The 19,105-nt window shown below is 43.8% G+C and overlaps 1 protein-coding gene across 1 annotated transcript; it reads left to right on the forward strand.

The window, feature by feature from the left end:
* Positions 1–425: 425 nt before the first annotated feature.
* TOP2A (DNA topoisomerase II alpha) lies at positions 426–18,448 on the forward strand. The gene is made up of 35 exons (XM_083877502.1): positions 426–497; positions 806–949; positions 1,091–1,181; positions 1,608–1,671; positions 2,118–2,263; positions 2,873–2,970; positions 3,276–3,488; positions 3,697–3,870; positions 4,069–4,170; positions 4,613–4,750; positions 4,861–4,999; positions 5,280–5,437; positions 5,836–5,961; positions 6,404–6,514; positions 6,606–6,711; positions 7,087–7,196; positions 7,897–7,989; positions 8,459–8,573; positions 8,877–8,998; positions 9,591–9,739; positions 10,050–10,281; positions 10,410–10,544; positions 10,638–10,838; positions 11,393–11,588; positions 12,818–12,909; positions 13,095–13,238; positions 13,345–13,428; positions 13,527–13,724; positions 14,643–14,748; positions 15,010–15,150; positions 15,599–15,743; positions 15,878–15,939; positions 16,064–16,186; positions 17,174–17,367; positions 17,821–18,448. The coding sequence occupies exons 1-35, from the start codon at positions 465–467 to the stop codon at positions 17,953–17,955; spliced, it is 4,620 nt and encodes a 1,539-aa protein (XP_083733628.1). The 5' UTR covers positions 426–464; the 3' UTR covers positions 17,956–18,448.
* The last annotated feature ends 657 nt before the right edge of the window (positions 18,449–19,105 follow it).

Genomic DNA, 19,105 nt, shown 5'->3' on the forward strand with positions numbered 1-19,105 from the left:
AGTGATTCCCAGTATATCCCAGTGCATGTCCCCGACCTGTCCAGTGTCCCACTCCAATGGGTCCCAGTGTGTAGCAGTACCCCAGTGGGTCCACAGGGTCTGTCCAGTGTATTCCAGTGCGCGCTCGGGACTTCCCAGTGCATCCCCGCAAGTACCAGTACATCCCACCAGCAACGGCAAGCAGCAGCCTCACTCCTCTATTGGTCAATACTGCTGCCCATCTCGCCGCTCCCCCTTTCGATTGGCCGGTTTGAACGCGTTTACGGCCTCTGATTAGTCGGAGGGCGGGCAGAGTGTTAGCCGCTCCCGCACTGTAATTGGCGGAGCGCAGGGGGGCGCGGGCGGGGATTGGCTGCCCGTTTCGGCGGGACGAGCGGAGGTTTGAAGGGGACGTTGGCGCCGCCATCGCCGCTTCAGCCGCTCTCGCCGCCTCAGCCGCTACCACCGCCGCCACCGCCATCGCCATGGAGGTCTCGCAGCCCCCGTCGCCTCTCCGGGTACGTCCTGCGACCCCTGCCCCCGACTCTGCGGGGCTTCGTGATCCGCCGCCACACCGTCCCCTCAGGGTGTCGGGCCCCCTCAGCCCCCGCCGGGCACCCGCAAGTTCTCCCCGAGCCCCCTCAGGGTCTCTCCGGGCCCCTCTCTCGGCCCTTTCTCCAGCCCTCCCTCTCCTCAGATTCCCTGCTCCTCTGCGATTCTGGTTCTCTTCATCCCCCTCAAGCCCGATCCTCTTCCACTCCCCGGCCTGGCCCCCTCATGTTCCCTTTGTTCGCCCCCCTCACCGCCGCTGCCTCTCCCCCAACAGCCGGCGAACGAGAACATCCGTGTGAACAAGCCCGATGGCCCCAAGAAGCTCAGTGTGGAGCACATCTACCAGAAGAAGACGCAGCTGGAGCACATCCTGCTCCGGCCAGACACCTACATCGGCTCCGTGGAGCTCGTCACTCAGGTAGGAGCAGGGAGTCATTAGCAGCTGTTTACAAAGCACAGAACGTCTGCTTATCAACCACAAAACACCTGCTTTACCAACGGATGGCACAAAAGGGGCGCTGTACCTGGGCACTTACAAATTTCTTCTTTTTTTTTCCAGCAAATGTGGGTTTATGATGAAGGCATTGGCCTCAACTGCAGAGATGTGACCTTTGTGCCTGGCTTGTACAAAATCTTTGATGAGATTCTGGGTAAGCTGACAGATCCGTTGAGTCAGTGAGTGACAGGTAATTAACGGGGGTTGAATGGAAGAAACTGGAACTAAACATAAATTATCAAGAATTTATTAGCACTGCTTAATAGCAAGCCATTCATGGGAAACAAACAAAAAGAAAAGTTTCAAAAATCCAATTACAAACTTGATTTCATTCTGCCCAAAAATCTCCCTTTTATGTTAGTGGTTGCACTGGAGGAATTCAGAGGTCATTTCCAACCTTCATAATTCCATGATAACTTGTTGTACTCCTCTTTGTAATTTGCAAAATATTTTCATGCTGAGATGATTATTAGCAACACCATAGTGAGTTTTTGTGTTCATTCTACTGGAACACTTAATAGCTCAAGTTTTCCCTTGATTGAGAATGTAATAAAAAACCAATATTCTCTTTCCTTTTTAGTCAATGCCGCAGACAACAAGCAGAGAGATAAAAATATGTCGTGCATTAAAGTCACAATTGATGTGTAAGTTTGTTTTCGTTGTTGTTCGTTGCCTTCAGCTGTTCTGCAGAGCTGAGGGGATACTGCAGGGCTCTGCTGTGGGGCTGGTCCCAGATAGCCCAAATTTAATTCCCCAGTTGTGAAAGTCTTTCTCTCTGCTTAGTCCTCTGGTCTCTTACCGAGAGCTGACTGGGGAAACGGCTGCTCTTTCGTTGCTGTTGTTTTCTCCCTTCCCATCCTGAGGGAGCACAGGCAGAGGGTTTTGTGTGTGGGTCCATTTCAGAGCCGACATGTGCAGCAGATCTGGGCATTTCTGCGTTGCCTGTCCCCCCTCTGCTGGCAGCTGCTGCACTTGCTGAGCACAGATTCGTTCCTGGTGAAATGGTGCCTTTCCCCAGAGCCTTTTGGTGACTTCTTCCACAGCTCAGCCATTTGCAGCCTTAAAAGCAGACTTTCCTTTCCCTCCCCAGAGAGAATAACACAATCAGTGTGTGGAACAACGGGAAAGGTATCCCAGTTGTCGAACACAAAGTGGAGAAGGTCTATGTGCCTGCTCTGATCTTTGGACAGCTGCTGACATCCAGCAACTACGATGACAACGAGAAGAAAGTCACAGGTGGGGAAGGCTTAAATATGCACTAATATCTCTGTGCAGCTCTGTGTGTGTGATTAAACTAGAAAAAGCAGGAAGGGGGTCCTTGATGCAGCGTGAAATTTGAAAGGAGGGAAATTTAGGTAAGATATATGGAAGAAATTCCTCTCTTTGAGGATGGTGAGGCCCTGGCACAGGTTGCCCAAAGAAGCTGTGGCTGCCCCAGCCCTGGAAGTGTTCAAGGCCAGGTTGGACAGGGCTTGAAGCAACCTGGGCTAGTAGAAAGTGCCCTGCCTACAGCAAATAGTGGGACTGGATGGGCTTTAAGGTCCCTTCCAACCTAAACCATTCTGTGGTTCTATGAAAATTACATTCTGAATCTGTCAGAGAAGTCTCTGTGCTCTGTTTAATCGTAATAACAGTGCAAACATGGGAACAGGGAAAATTGTCTTTGAATAATCTCTTAAACCTTAATTAAATCAAAGTTTGTGGTTGTGTACTGAGCTTGTAGAATATTGTTGCTTGTTGACCATTGTCTTTGGCTGACATTGACAAACTCCAGTTAGTCTTGGATTCTTTTAGATGGTTTTGGACAAAGATAATAACACAAGTCTGTGTTCCTTCTAATTCCAGGGGGGAGAAATGGTTATGGAGCCAAGCTGTGCAACATATTCAGCACAAAATTTACTGTGGAAACTGGATGTCGTGAATATAAAAAGTTATTCAAGCAGGTAGGAGCACTTTTCTTTCCAGGCAGTTTATACTTGAAATTTTCAAATAAGACCCTCAGTTTTTTGTTTCAAAATTCTAGGCACACCTTGCAGTCAGTTCACTGTGATTAGAGTAAATTTGACCCACAAAATATAATTCAAGGGAATAATGAAATTAGCAGACAGCATCAGAATCTGGTTTTTAACCAGAGTTTTTGTTTAATTTAAAGGTATCTAAAACACATAAACCATCTTACTGCATTTAAAAGCTAAGGTAGATATTTGTGTGTGTTTGACTTGCAACTTACCGAGGCTCCTTTCCTCAGACCTGGACAGACAATATGGGAAAGGCTGGAGAAATGAAGCTGAAACACTTTGATGGAGATGATTTCACCTGTGTTACTTTCCAACCTGATCTGTCCAAATTCAAAATGACTATTCTGGATAAGGACATTGTAGCACTGATGTCTCGAAGAGCATATGATATTGCTGGATCCACAAAGGATGTCAAAGTTTTCCTGAATGGCCAGAGGCTTCCTGTAAGTGAGCATTGAAAAGAAACACAAATATCTGTGGGTTTTTTTGTGCCATTTAACCCAGTGAGATTCTGTTGAGGCCATTCCTGTCATCACACAGAGTAAATGAACACGTGCAGGAGGGATTTCTGCACTTGCTTTGCAGGGAAATGTGAATTAAGTATTTATAGGAGCTGTTATCAACCCGTTGTCTTCTCTCATCTGCCTGCAGGTGAAAGGATTCCGCAGCTATGTGGACCTCTATCTGAAGGATAAGGTCGATGAAACTGGGAATGCACTTAAAGTTATCCATGAAGAAGTCAATTCCCGATGGGAAGTGTGCTTGACTTTGAGTGAAAAAGGCTTCCAGCAAGTCAGTTTTGTTAACAGCATTGCCACCACAAAGGTAACTCATTAGTGTGTTTAGTCAAGGTTATGCCATATTCTTCAATATTAAATATTCCTGGCTATTTGTAAGTGTACATATATTAGTGAAAAATACTTTAATGTTGCAAAGGATGTGCTTAAAGTTTTAAATAGCTATTTATAGTTTTGTGGGTTTTCATGGCCTCAGTCCCAAGTCCTTGTCCCATTCTCTCCTCAGGGTGGCAGACACGTTGATTATGTGGCTGACCAGGTCGTGGCCAAAATCATTGATGTTGTGAAAAAGAAGAACAAAAATGGAGTTGGAGTGAAGCCTTTCCAGGTACAATGTTAGAATTTTACAGGTGGGAAACACAACTTTAGCATTACTGCAAATCGTAACTTCAGCTTAATGCATAACTGCATTAATTAATAATATATTTCCATTTTATAGACACTATATATAAGATTGCTAATTACAGAAGTCTAATACTGTCTAGTTTAGGCCAATTAACTTCCCTTTGCTTGAGCAATGTGTTTTGTAGTCACTATAAGTCAGTGTAGATGCACTAAACCTCAATATCTGTTAGATAACACCTATTGAGGTGGAGAAATGCCAATTCTTTGACATCCCAAATCATCTTACACTGTTCATGAGTGTTCATTAGCTGTTCAAAATTAACAAAATATTTACAAAAATTCCACTGCTAAGTGTTCCTTCACTGTATGATGGACTAGTGAGCTGAGTCTGCACAGTTTGTGATCCTTATTGTATTTAACTGCAGGTGAAGAACCACATGTGGATTTTTGTGAATGCCTTAATTGAAAACCCAACCTTTGACTCTCAGACGAAGGAGAACATGACTCTGCAGTCAAAGAACTTCGGCTCTACCTGTAAACTGAGTGAAAAATTCATTAAGGGTGTAAGTTCTGATGTACACAGACAGTCAAGGTGTCTGTAAAAAGTACATAACAAAGTTTCTGTCATTACTGAGACTTTTCTCACAACTTTCATTTGGGTTTTGCATTGCAGGCAGTTAGCTGTGGCATTGTTGAAAGTATCCTAAATTGGGTAAAATTTAAAGCTCAGAACCAGCTGAATAAGAAGTGTTCAGCTGTGAAACACTCCAAGATTAAGGGTGTTCCTAAACTGGATGATGCCAACGATGCTGGTAAGTGTTTGACGTCCTTTGTAACCAATTCATTCAAAAACAGTTAAAACTTGTTTGTTAAACAAAAGATTTGTCTCCTAAGGAAAAGTGAGAAGAGAAAACCTGTCATTATAGTTTTACTCCCATTTTGCAGTCCCATTTACTATGATTATCCCCATTTACCGTGTGCAGTGCCAAAAAAAACGCGTTAAAAGATTATTTCTACTTGTTCAGTCGTGAACGTGCAGCCTTGGATTTCATTTCTTAAGTAGAAAACTGACTCGATTTTCTTCTTTTTTAGGCAGCAAGAATTCTCTAGATTGTACACTGATCCTGACTGAGGGAGACTCAGCCAAAACTTTGGCTGTCTCTGGTCTGGGAGTGGTTGGTAGAGACAAATATGGAGTATTTCCTCTTCGTGGGAAAATCCTCAATGTCAGGGAAGCTTCTCATAAGCAGGTTGGTTGGAAAATGGTTACAGTTACGTGTTGGAAGGTGTGGTGTGATTTGTGCAATGAGTCAGTGCAGCTGCACCTGGAGCACTGGAACTCCAAGGGAGCAGTGTCTTAAACACCTGAGTCTTCTCTCATCTTGAGCCTGCCTCACTGGTTAAGTAGGAATATTGATTAAGTCCTGTTCAGTGATTTGCCTGAGGGGATAATGTTTGTGTTATGGATTGGAAAATGTTTGGAATTATCTAGAGTAATTTAACCATTAGAAATTACAAGTTTCTAAACAGTAAAAAACACCAGCAGGACAGAACTCAGCCAATTATTCACTTACAGAAAACTTTATACTTTCTTGAGCTACATTTTGAGTCTGAAAGACAAGTTTATATTCTGTGTGATCTCTTTCAGATTATGGAAAATGCTGAAATCAACAACATCATCAAGATTGTGGGTTTGCAATATAAAAAGAATTATGAAGATCAAGAATCTTTAAAAAGTCTTCGTTATGGAAAGATTATGATCATGACAGATCAGGTTAGGTTCATTAAAACTGAAAGTTGGGAGAGGATAACAATTAGCACTTAAATAAAAAGATAGGAAGAAAATAATTCTCTAACTGCTGCTATTGTTTACCCAATTCTCTGTATTTCTTTTTCCTATTTTACATTTTTTGTGGGTCATAATGTCTTTTCAGCCACAAAAAAGTAAAATGGTGAGTTACATCAAACAGCTAAACACTGTCTTTCCAGTCTGCTGATTCAAAGTCCTTGACCAGTCCTTCACACCTTTTTTCACCAAAAATCTACATTTTCTGTTTCTCTTAATTTTCAGCAATTAACACATGGCCACTTTTTTAGAGGTGAAAGTTAATAGGGTCAGTTAGCTGGAATTACAGTCATTTACTATTAAGCCAACAACTGTCATTTCCATCATTCCATGATAAAATATGGTTTGTTTTCTTTCTTTTATAATTCAGGATCAGGATGGATCACACATCAAAGGTTTGCTGATTAACTTCATCCATCACAATTGGCCATCTCTTCTAAGACACAATTTTTTGGAGGAATTCATTACTCCCATCATAAAGGTGAGGGCTGGGGGAAGATGAGGTGAATGACTGAGGATCCATTATCCAAAAATGCCTTTCATTTCACAGTTAAAATGTTTGTCCATTCTAGGCCACTAAAAACAAAGAAGAAATTGCATTCTACAGCATTCCTGAGTTTGAAGAATGGAAATCCAGTACACAGAACTACAACTCATGGAAGATCAAGTACTACAAAGGTTTGTAAAAACTTAATATGGTGAAACTGATCCAAGTCAGAGCACTGATGATTCGATGCAGTCAATCCTGCTTTGCAGAAAGGACTGGGTGTCCTCCAAGTCTCTTCCCTCCTGTGGTATTCCAATTAGATTTCAAATACCTACAGGAATTACAGACAGAATCCAAAACTTCTACATGCCACTGCTCACTCAATTGTAATTCTTATGGCTTTTGTGATACATCTTGTTTTGAAGTAATTTAAGTTTTCAGGATGTCATCTTCATACTGTATGTTCATATGATGCGTCACAAAAACTGGGCATAGCAAAATATTTCTTTGAACTGGAACTTAATTTAGGCAAAAAGTCATTAGGATTAACTCTCCTGTCCCTGCAGGTTTGGGTACCAGCACATCAAAGGAGGCCAAAGAATACTTTGCAGATATGGCAAGACACCGAATTGGCTTCAAATATTCTGGGCCTGAAGATGATGCTGCGATCACCCTGGTAACTAACACTTGATTTAATTGCTGACTTACTACCTTTGGTATTTCACCTTGTAGAGTGCTCTGTATTTTCTCTTAAAATGCTCTTCGAGGCCTTTGGGCTGGAGACAATCTCTGTGTTACCAAGGCTACAGCTTTAGCTGAACCAGGAGCAGCGAATCTGCCCCTCGACCTCAGGGCAAGAGTACCCTTTTAATGATGGGTTTTAAATATAGCTCAGAACAAACTAATCACTACAAACCAATTGACATTTTCAGACACAATGGTAAATATTCCTTGAATATTTTTCTGAGTATTCTGCTGCAGTTTTCTCCAAGTTAGATCTTCCCTTCCTCCCCCAGTGCGAAACAGTGGATTAAAACAGTCCTCATTTCTGTGAACTTCACCTTAGCTGGTCATGCAAAAAAATCAAGTTTTTCCCCAAAATACTAATTTCCCCTCAAATTTGTTTCAGTCTTCTGTTATTATATTAAAAATCTATAAATTTAAACCTAACTACTCTGTCTTCTACAGAGTGGTGGAAATTATGCTCTTAATATGTTTAGCCACAGAAGCCTTTTCTTGCATTTCTTGGGCTTTTAAATCAGCCTGTTTAGCATGTTGTTCTCCTGGGTAAGCTCTTCCTTTTTCTCAAGTGATCCAATAGTGCACAACCACAGAATGTTCTGGAATTGAGTTACTTTTCATTTTGTAACATCCAGGCCTTTAGCAAGAAGAAGATAGAAGAGCGAAAGGAGTGGCTGACTAATTTCATGGAGGATAGAAGACAACGGAAGCTGCACGGTCTGCCAGAGGTAAAAGGTTTATGTTTATAAGGAAACTGGTTTCCAGTCTCTGCCTGGGGCTGTTCTCAGCTTCATCCCAGCATGCCAGAGCTGCACACAGCTCAGTCAGTGAGTCAGGTCCGGATTACAGGACGTTGAAAATGTGTCAGGATTTTGCAGAGCGGCTTCTTCTCTCATCTTATCAGTGTAGCCTCATTGTCAATTATCTGACTGTCAATTTCATTTTTAACTCTCATCTTTCAAGTTACTGTATCAATAGGAAAATGATAACACAAGCAGAGGCAAATTAAGTCTTTATTTCCCCCCAAATGGGGAGAAAAATGCATCCTGGGAAGTGTTTTCCTTTGCCATGCAAAGGGTGTCATCACTTGAGCTGGATTTATCTGGTCTTACAAGGAGTTCCCATTTCAGTGAAACTAGCCAAGAAACTGATTAAGCCCTGTTAAAATTAAGACAATCCTCTCTCTGTTTTTCTTAGGAATACCTGTATGGGAAAAACACTGATTATCTGACATACAATGACTTCATCAACAAGGAGTTAGTGCTGTTCTCAAACTCAGATAACGAGAGATCAATCCCATCACTGGTTGATGGTAAGTGATTTTTAAGTCATGATTCTGCTTGGTGTATCCCCAGAACTGAGGAAATGGGTGTTTGATGTCACATCAGAGCCAGGGAACCTGCTAAGGTTTCAGGGTCAGTGTCCTGAAGTATTTTGCTAAGTTTTTTTTCATCTTTGGATGAGCTGTCTTGTCCATTTTGTAGTGTATTATTGCCAGTACCTTACTCAGCTGGTACAGAATCTTTAAGTGTATAAGTAGATCTTGTAGCTCTAGAGAGCAGAAGCCAAGTCCATCACATATTCTAACCACGAAGTCTTTTCTTTTCTCATACAGGTTTGAAGCCAGGTCAGAGGAAAGTTTTGTTCACCTGTTTCAAACGAAACGATAAGCGGGAGGTGAAGGTTGCTCAGCTGGCTGGTTCTGTCGCTGAGATGTCCTCATACCATCACGGTGAGGTAAGAACCTGCCTGGGTGTGCAAAATACCTTAAAGGAAAGGCAAAAACCCTTCTGTTGGTATGAGTTACAATGCCTCTAAAGCCGAATTAGATGTTTGAATGTGTACACCAAAGGGAAGTGGCTGTTTAGCTGTTTCCACAATTAATTCTTCAGTATCAATTAATCTGACATTGGTCACTCTGCCTGTCCTGTCTGGACTTCACGGGAGCATAGTTCATTCAAAAAGTGGAACAAGAAAAAAAACCCTACTTAATTTGTGATGGACTTAGACAGATGTTAATAACCTTTCTGCCTGGGTCAGGACAAGTTAAGCACTACCACAAGGTTCTCTATGGAGCCTGACAGAATCTTTCACTGGAGATTTCAGAGCAGGTAGGCAGCAATAGGTAGAGAGATAGGTCACCAATAGAGACATGTGTCACTAGAACATTTCAGATGGTCTTGGGACACATTTTCCTTGAGTTTCCTCCAGTATTTCATCAACTGAGTTTATCCTCTATATCAATTAAGTTATTGGTCTGAATGTTGCCTTACTTTGTCCATCCCCTGAACCATACTGCATGTTCAACTTTACATTTCTTTTATTGCAGGCTGCACTGATGATGACCATCATTAACTTGGCTCAGAACTTTGTGGGCAGCAACAACCTCAACTTGCTCCAGCCCATCGGTCAGTTTGGCACAAGGCTGCATGGAGGGAAGGACTCTGCCAGCCCTCGATACATCTTCACCATGCTCAGGTCAGCATTCCAGAGCTCTTACTGTCTTAAAGGACTCAATATTACAGCAATTAGAATGAAAAACAAATTGGATTTTTCCTTTAAAACTTTGGGCTATACTTGCATGTTCTGAGTAGCAACAATTGAAGTGAGATTCAGGTGCTTAGATTCCATTATGGAAACGTGGCTATCAGTGAAGAGAATATGGAAATGGAAGCAGAACCAAAGGGAGAAATTTGGGTGAGATAATAAAAATTGGAGAGGTTTCTTTTTGCATGGCTGTCATGTCCTGTAACAAGAATTTGGGTTTAAATTCCCTTCTCCATTCCAGTCCCCTGGCACGCTTGGTGTTCCCACCGATGGATGACAACGTCCTGAGGTTCCTCTATGATGACAACCAGCGTGTGGAGCCAGAGTGGTACATGCCCATCATCCCAATGGTGCTGGTCAATGGGGCTGAAGGGATTGGTACTGGCTGGGCCTGTAAGATCCCCAACTTCGATATCAGGGAAGTTGTGAACAATATCCGTCGGCTGATGGATGGAGAAGAGCCACTGCCAATGGTAAATAATATAATTTAAAAACAAATGTCTTGGTTGTTAGTTTATTAGGCTCATATTGAGCATTTTATGGGCATGCTTAAAAAAAAAGGTATCCACACAAAGCTGAATTCAGTGTTTTTCCTCCTCAGCTTCCCAGTTACAAGAATTTCAAAGGCACCATAGATGAGCTGGGGCCTAATCAGTATGTGATAAGTGGTGAAGTGTCCATCCTTGATTCTACAACCATCGAGATCACTGAGCTGCCTGTCAGAACATGGACACAGGTAATAAACAGGGAATCTGCTCTGGGAATGTATAATTTGCTCTTTAAAGCAAAGAGTAGAGGGTTTTGGGTCTGACTTTGTTTCTTTCCCCAGACATATAAAGAGCAGGTTCTGGAGCCGATGTTGAATGGGACTGAGAAGACCCCCCCTCTAATCACAGACTACAAGGAATATCACACAGACACCACGGTGAGGTTCGTGGTGAAGATGGCTGAAGATAAACTAGCAGAAGCCGAAGCTGTGGGGCTGCATAAGGTCTTCAAACTCCAAACAAGTTTAACATGCAACTCCATGGTACGTGACAGATTTTGCTGAAGAAATTTCTTGCTTTAACTCAGACTCTGTGGACAGCTGCAGTCGTTGCGTGAAACAAAAATCCTCTTTGGCAGTAACCTATTCACTTTGATTTTTCTGCTGTTACTGGTTTTAAATCAGCTTTCAAAGGTCAAGAGCCTGGCTTAGGAGTGGACCCAGAGTGGATGGTTTGCCTGAAGGAGGCAAAATGATCTGAAATCACAGTTTGCAGAGCTCTTTGAGCCAGCAGCAGGGGCACTGAACGTCTGGTTCCTGACAATGTGTGATGCTTTGATGCGAGATGTTTGTCCTGCACAGAGCTCTAAGATTCAAATAACCTTAACTCTACTGTGCATGTTCAAGAACACTGAAATTCTAAAACTGTCTCTGCTGCTGTGCTCACAAACTGAAGTAGTTTCTAGAACAACACTGAGATTTGATAATTTGTTGGTTAATAATTCGGTGGTGCCATCACACCTGTGTTACAGGTAACTTTCAGTGGATTTGGAATCAGTTTATCACCATAACACCCGTGTTCTTTTACTTTCCTCCAGGTTCTTTTTGACCATGTCGGCTTTCTCAAGAAATACGACTCTCCCCAGGATATTCTTAAGGAGTTCTTTGAACTCCGGCTCCGATATTACAATTTGAGGAAGGAATGGCTTATTGGGATGCTGGGTGCTGAGTCTGCAAAGCTGAGCAACCAGGCTCGCTTCATCCTGGAGAAAATAGATGGCAAAATTGTGATCGGTATGTTGTTCCTGGTGACTGGGGTTGTAAGTGGGAGAACTGGGTGATCTCTTGAGCTCTGTCAGCACCCCCTCAGCCCCAGGCTGGCTTTTGCAAACCACACCAGGGCTTATCTCTGTTCCGGTGACATCTAAGAGGAAAATGCTTCACAGAGTATCCTTGGTCTGTGTATTATACACATAATAATGACAATGGGATACTTATGCAGCTTTCCTGCTCTGTGTGTGAGAATTTTTGAGAGAATTTTTTTAATAGTTTAGCAATAATTCCCACTTATTTCTGACTTGTAGAAATAAGAGTTAATTATTTGTGGGTTTAGAAAGGGCAGTATTTGCTGTTAAACTCATTCTTAAGAATCTGTATCTCTCTCTGCAAAAATACTCCAAATCACATTCTCAGTGGACTGGGGGTTCAAACTAGATGATACTCGAGCAGCAGCACCTGAGAATCATGAGCTAGAAAAAGAAGCAGATCTTTGTTCCCAACATACACATTTTTCAATCAACTTTTCCCCGTCGGTGTAAAAGCCGGGCTGTGTTCCGCTGCCTTCACGGAGGATGCGGCCAGACAACGTGTCATAAGATGCTTTGTGGTTTGTGTCTGAAGGCAGCCCAGTAATCCCAGCAGCCCGAGTCTGTCTGACTGAACTCAGGAAGAGAAATAATTCCCCTGAAATGCATTTTCTTGGGTTTTTGTAATAAGTAGTTCCAAGGCTGCCAGAGCTGGTTTCATTTGTATTTGTGTCTCATGGTTGATGGCTTCTGATACCTTAAAAAAGAGCAAATTCCAGCTGAAGCATTTCCAGTGGTTGAGCACTTAGAGCATAAATTTCCCGAGTGATGTCTAATGAGGTGCAAGCTATCAAGGGTTTCTTTCTCCACCTGCCTGTCATGATAAAACCTGTTTTATACCATCATACCTTTTTTTTCCCAAGTTCAAAAACTACTTAAAACAGGGGAAATGCACGTATGGAAACAAAAATACTAACACTTTTTTGGCTGGTACAAGAGAAATGCTTCCCTGACAAATCACCTGCTAAATAGGAGTTTTTCAGGTGTTTATTCAGGCTTTTCCACATGTCCCAGCTGTGATGTGGAAAGGCTGGTTTGGAGCTCTCTAGGCTGCTGAGCAGCTACAAGCACAGGATCCAAACTGTAACACTTATCTGTCGCTCCTAACAGCGACTGGTAGTGGGCACTGAGTGACAATCCTGAAATGTCTGTTTGCAGAAAACAAACCCAAGAAAGAGCTGATTCAAGTTCTTATCCAGAGAGGGTACGAGTCTGATCCGGTGAAGGCTTGGAAGGAGGCTCAAAACAAGGTAATGCCTCAGTCATCCTCTGAATATGCCCAAACTGGCCCCAAGCTCTAAGGCTTCATAATCCTTAGAGAGGCCCAAGTTGCTTTTCAACCAGCAGGATTCAAGAGCTTCCGTGTTTGGTCAGCAGCCCTACCCGTGTGTGTCAGGGTTTTTGTTGACTATGTTTGCTTCAAATCCACATTTAGGATGAAGAGGAGCAGGAGGAGGAAGAAAGTGAGAAAGAATCAGCTGCAGCCTCTGGCCCAGACTTCAACTACCTGCTGAACATGCCCCTGTGGTATCTGACCAAGGAGAAGAAAGATGAACTCTGCAAGCAGAGGGATAACAAAGTATGTGCCTTCCTTTCCTTTTAATATATTATGTGTTATACAGTTTTATTTTTGGCTGGTGGATTGAGATGTGTGACTAATGATTATGATCTGTGATTCCCTTTAGGAAAAGGAGCTCGAAGACCTTAAGCGCAAGAGTCCCTCTGACCTGTGGAAGGAAGACCTTGCTGCCTTCATTGAAGAACTCGATGTATGTCGATGCTCAGTGCAGACAACCAACTCCCTCATCTTATCCACCAGCCTTTTATTGAATTTTGTAAATTTTTTGTGTTATTTTATGCTCTGCAGGTAGTGGAGGCCAAGCAAGCACAGGATGAGAGTGCAGGGATTGTTGGCAAACCTTTGAAGGTGAAAGGAGGGAAACCAAAAGTGAAGAAAGCCCAGCTGGCAGAAGTAATGCCATCCCCTCATGGCATCAGGGTTGTTCCTAGGATCACTCCTGAGATGAGGGCAGAGGCAGAGAAGAAAACTAAAAAGAAAGTAAAGGTAAAAAAGAACATTCCAAATGCTTGATCTTCCTTTACATCCTCTTCAGTATAGTCCTAAAGAAATGAGTCCTTGTTAGCTGGACTTGTCCTGTTGAAGCAGTTGTTCAGGGAGAGGGACAGGACCTCAGGATTTGGGAAACACTGGGAGAATAGAGGTGTCTCAGTCTGAAGGAGAACAGACTCACGTATCAGGAGATGGCTTAGAGGGAAATTTTTGGCACATTGCAGTGCCAGGGATGGGCTGGTAGCTCAGAAAAGGGGGCAGATGCAAGTAAGGTTGTTCCAGGTGTCTTGGGAATTTGATAAACCCTCTAGCAGGCAGGAAGCACAGCCAGTACATTCCCTTCTCCAGAGCAGCCTTTGCATTCCCAGCAATGCTTTCACCCACTTAATGCCATCATTGTTCTCCATATCAAGGAGATAAAAAAGATTGAACTCTTTTTATAGGACTAGTTGAAATTGTGCCATTCACTATTTCCAACAGAGATATAACCAATCCCCTCACCTGTTTGGCCCTGGAAGCCACAAAGGTCACTCTTTTCCTCCACATGATTCCACCCAACAAGTTTTTCCAAATAACTCACTTTTGTTTTTATCCCACCCTGTCCAGTCCTGTGTCCCCATCCCCCCAGAGCCAGCACACAGCAGCAGGACCAGAGTGCTCAGAAGTGGGGCCAGAGTTCCTGTTTTTGTTCATGTTGGATTTTGCCTTTTAAGTCACCTGATTTGGGAGCAGATCCTGTCCAATTTACAGATCCTGTCTGTAATCAATTCTACACACAGTTTATTTCACAGACTCAGGTTTCTTGTACCACTAACTTTTACATGGCTAAAATAAGCTGCTCCTTCCTCCATTACCCCATGTGCCACTTCTGTGTGAGCTGACTCACTGTTTGGTATCTGCTTGCATCTGCAGAGTGAAAAAACTGAATTTGATGAGAATCAGGATGAAAACACATCCGGAGAGAAGGAGTCTGCAGGCCTGAAGCAGAGATTAGCACAGAAGCTGAAGCCTGAGCAAGGTAAATGCTTTGATGTTATTCCCTCCAAGGAAAAGGGTTGTCAGTTTGGTTATCTGACCTCTTCCTGAAGGTGGTGAGCAACACCTAGGATCAGTAGTTTAAAAACTAGGTGAGAAAGTGATCCTGGATAACAGTCAGGCAGGATAGATTCCTATTTCTCTTTATTTAAGCCAGAATTGTCTGAATTCAGTGTATTTCTAAGCTTAACCTGAACTATACATGGAAGTTTGCTGGTTCATCCTGCCTCTCAATATTTTTCAGGAGCTAAGAGACAGGCCACTCTGCCTTTCAAGCCAATAAAGAAGACCAAGAAACGAAACCCTTGGTCTGACTCAGGGTCTGATTCAGAGTCTGATTTTGAAGCACCCCCTCAAAGAGAGCGAGTGGTTCGCCAGGCAGCAGGTGAGTGAGGACATGGATGCAGGAAGAGGGATGGTCCTTCTTGTGGAGGAGAAAATGGAACAGACTATTTAGGGACCTCCCAGAGCCTCAGATCGCATTTAGAAATCATCTTGAAAAGGCTTCTTTATTTTACTGTCTGAAACTATTAAATATTTCTACCATTTGTGCACATTTTCAAGGAAAAGCAGAAATGGGTGACTAGAGAAATATGGCTATTAGGTTTAATTACACAACTGTCTTGGCAAATTAAATGTGTTGTGGGTGAGGTTGGAAGACTCCAAATGACAGAACACACTTTTCATTTGGAATCTTCTCCCTGGCAGTCTCAGCATCTGCTTGTTTTTATTCAGATCTTTATTTTTTAATAGCTGTAGCTAAAATATTGAAAAAGAAACAGAGCTGCATATTGCCAAATGTGTAAAATAACACATCTGTGTCCTTCCATCAGCCAAAGTCAAGTCCATTGTCATTTCGGACTCGAATCACTCCAGCTCAGATGAGGAGTTTGAATTCCAGGGTGACAGTGAAGGCAACTCTGAATCGGACACAAACTCTAAGAAAAAGGCTCCTCCCAAGCCCAAACCTGCTCCCAAGTGAGTATTTTTCCATCATCACTGGAAATTAGTAGTGCTTTAATGCTACACAGAAATTAAAAGGGATTTTTTTTCTAATGCTCTTCTTTAGTGCATCATAAACCGAATTAAAAACTTGGGGTTTTGTTTTCCAGGGAAACCACTGAAAAAGCAGCAAAAGCTCCCAAGAAAAAGGCAGAGCCAAGTGCTGCCCCTGGTAAGTGTGAGACCTCTAAACCAACGTGGATTGCTCTATAATCCTTCAGCAGTGCACAGGGAAGAGCAGAGGGGATAACTTGGCTGTTTCAAGCTGACTTTCTGCTTTCCTTATCCCATTCCAGTCCAAGATGTCCCTGAGGACAAGGTGAGCCAGGATCCTGCAGCTCCGTCCGTCCCAGTGCCAAGCACCAAGGCTGTGACCAAAAAACCTCCTGCAGCCAAGAAGGCCGGAGCCACCACCAAGGGTAAGGGCAGCTCAGCAACATCAAGTTCTAGAGAACAATTATAATTCCTGTGGGAAACAGGCCGAGTGATTTCGCTTGGCGTTCCAAGGCTTGGGCAACTGGAGTTTGCATTTCAGCAAAGATCTGAGGTTTGTGGCAGAAGTTCTCTGGTTGTCATGTTTGAGGTCTGTTTCCAAACATATCATGTTCTAGTTCATGTTGGACATGCTTGGAGGGAGGGAATTTTAGTTTGGGAACAGGAAAAGTGAATGCTTCCTACAGTGCTATGTAATACTTGGCAGGGATAATCCGAATGGAATTTGTGTCTTGCAGTCAATGTCCTACTTCGTGTCTTTTTGGGAAGGAAAGCTGCCTTGCAGCAGGCAAGCTTTTGGGGAGTAGTTTGATCTATTCAGTGCTGGATCCATCTCATCCAGCTCCAGCATTTGACACGGGGTTTTTTAAACTCAACTGCCAGACTTTGACACTGTGTTGTGTATTCCAAATGGAATCAACTCAGTGTTGATACCAGCAGGAAAATAGTGTTACTTCCACTCCTAAATTAAGAAAGCATGTTATCACTCAGAAATGGCCTGAAATGAGCTGAACTGGAAGTTGTGCTTCAAGATGCTCTTTTCAAAAGTGAAAATATAGGTAAGAAGGAATGAGTGAGTGTTTGGGAAATTCCTTCCTCCCTGTGCAGGAGTTTGAGGTCTGAGATGGGTTACAGAGCCTTGAGAGATCAGGACTACTCAATCTGAAATAGTCTGTCAATTGCTTTGGGGACGCTTTAATTTGATCCTCTAAATGTAGCGGAACTGAGCAGATAAACAACCTCATTCCTCACTATCTGTGGAAGAGGGATCTTTCTAGAAAACCCAGCTTCAAACAGAGACGACCCGTGCGCTGACCCCGCGGCAGCGCAGAGCCTGTTTCTGTTGGAAGTCATTCCCAAACTGGGAACGAGAGAGGAGCGAAACAGGGGTTTAACACCGTGTTCTGTTCCAGACAACCAGCCCTCCATCGTGGATATCCTGGCCAAGAAAAAGGCTGCACCCAAACCCAAGCCAGCAGCCAAGGAGGGACCCCTGCGCGCCGGGGGTGACAACGCCAAGGGGAGGAAGGTTCTGAAGAGGCAGCCAAGCTCTTCGGATTCTGATTCGGATTTTGGCTCAAAGGCTGCCAAATCTGTTGCATCAAAGGTTTGTGCAACACCGTCAGCACTGAGGGAACTGTGGAGCGTGGGGTGGGTTCTTCTGGCAGGAAAAGCTGGTGGAGGTCGAACCTCTCTACCTGGGTGTGGGGAATGGGGAAGAGGGAGGTCATAGAATCATGGAATATTCTGAGCTGGAAGGGACCCACAGGGATCATAGAGTCCAACTCCCAGGCCTGCACAGGACACCCCAGCAGTGTCCAAACACTCCTGGAGCACTGTCAGCCTTGGGGCTGTGACCATTCCCTTGGGACCCTGGTCAGGGCCCGACCACCCTCTGGAATTAAAACCCTTCCCCTCATAAGGGTCAGACACCCCGGATCCTTGGTCTGCTCCCACCACCTCAAACACCCACCATCCCCATGGCACAGCAGGCATGTGGTGCTCATTGTGTTCCCTGTAGATGCTCAGATCCATGATTCCTTTCCTGCTTTCCCTCCAGAAATCCAAGACAGAGGACAACTCCTTCACCATTGACTCCGGCGATCAAAGCCCTGTAGCTCAGCCCCGTGCCAGGCCTGGCCGCCTCAAAAAACCTGTCCAGTACCTGGAGTCCTCTGATGACGATACATTTTGAGGTTTTAGGAAAATTTTTAACTCCAGATTCACAATGAGCCTTCAGCAGCGCTCCAGAGCTCCCACCAAAGACCATCTCAGCCTAGGAAATCTGCACTGAATGTGAGCCACTCCAGAAAATTTGTTACAGGTGAACACAGCTCGTTTGTTCTTGGTTTTAAATAAGTTAAGATTTGTTTAAACAGGAACTTCCCTTTTTTTGGTGAGCACTGGAGCCATTGCCCAGCGAGTGCTGCCGCACTTCCCTCTTCCCTATTATTTGATACTTTGTGGTCATTTTAGTGTTAAAGCTGACTTTAGAATATGCCAAATCCTTTTAAAATTTATACATCTCTCTTGAAATATCTTACAGTACTAAAATACATGAGTTTTTAATTCCACCCCCCAACACAGGTGAGCTGGAGTCATTTTTCCAGCACTGTTCCTTCACTATGTAAATATTTTCTATGTTTTGTCTTGTTGTCCTGAGTTTGTTTGTTTAAATATTTGTCTAATAAAAGTGTCTTTACTTCTTTTCTTCACTGAATTTGTGTGTTTTTAGGGAAATAACAACTGCAGAGCTTGTGCTAAGCCCTCCCTCTCTCAGAGCAGAGGGCTTGGCACAAACTCTGGGGGGTGCTGGGCTGGTTGGCCACTTCCCCACTGGCTGTGGCCACTGTGGCTCCACAGCTGAATTCTTGTGAACACCCCTGTGGTCCCAGCACGGGGGGAGCTGCTTGCCCAGAGCAGCTGTGGTTGCCCCATCCCTGGAAGTGTCCAAGGCCAGGTTGGAGCAACCTGGTCTAGTGGAAGATGTCCCTGCCTATGGAAGGGGATGGGACTGGATGCAAACCATTGCATGCAAACCATTCCATGAAACCCCAGGGCCCCCCATGCTATCGGTGCTTTGCTGGAACCCAGTCAAGTGTGGAAAGCACTGTCAGATTTTCCACTGGCTCTGGAGAGCGTCTCCGGCGCGTCCCCTCCGAGGGCCGGGCTATTTACGGCTCCTCTGCTGCAAACACGACCCATGACAGAGCCACGGGTGGGCTGACTTTGGACTGTTTCCAACACCCTGACCAACAGGGTGTCAGGTAGTATTTCTGACTCTGTCAGGGTTTTCTGGGATTCCTTGTTTGTTTGTTTGCTTATTCTTTTGTACTACAGCATTT

The sequence above is a fragment of the Zosterops lateralis genome (assembly GCF_965231275.1).
Source record: "Zosterops lateralis genome assembly, chromosome: 24".
Classification (NCBI taxonomy): Eukaryota; Metazoa; Chordata; class Aves; order Passeriformes; family Zosteropidae; genus Zosterops; species Zosterops lateralis.

Coding starts and splice junctions, on each gene's coding strand:
- TOP2A (XM_083877502.1), top strand. CDS start 465: ATGGAGGTCTCGCAGCCCCCGTCGCCTCTCCGG. Junction 8,999..9,590: donor CCTCATACCATCACGGTGAG/GTAAGAACCTGC, acceptor CTTTTATTGCAG/GCTGCACTGATGATGACCAT. Junction 15,940..16,063: donor AGAGCCAAGTGCTGCCCCTG/GTAAGTGTGAGA, acceptor ATCCCATTCCAG/TCCAAGATGTCCCTGAGGAC.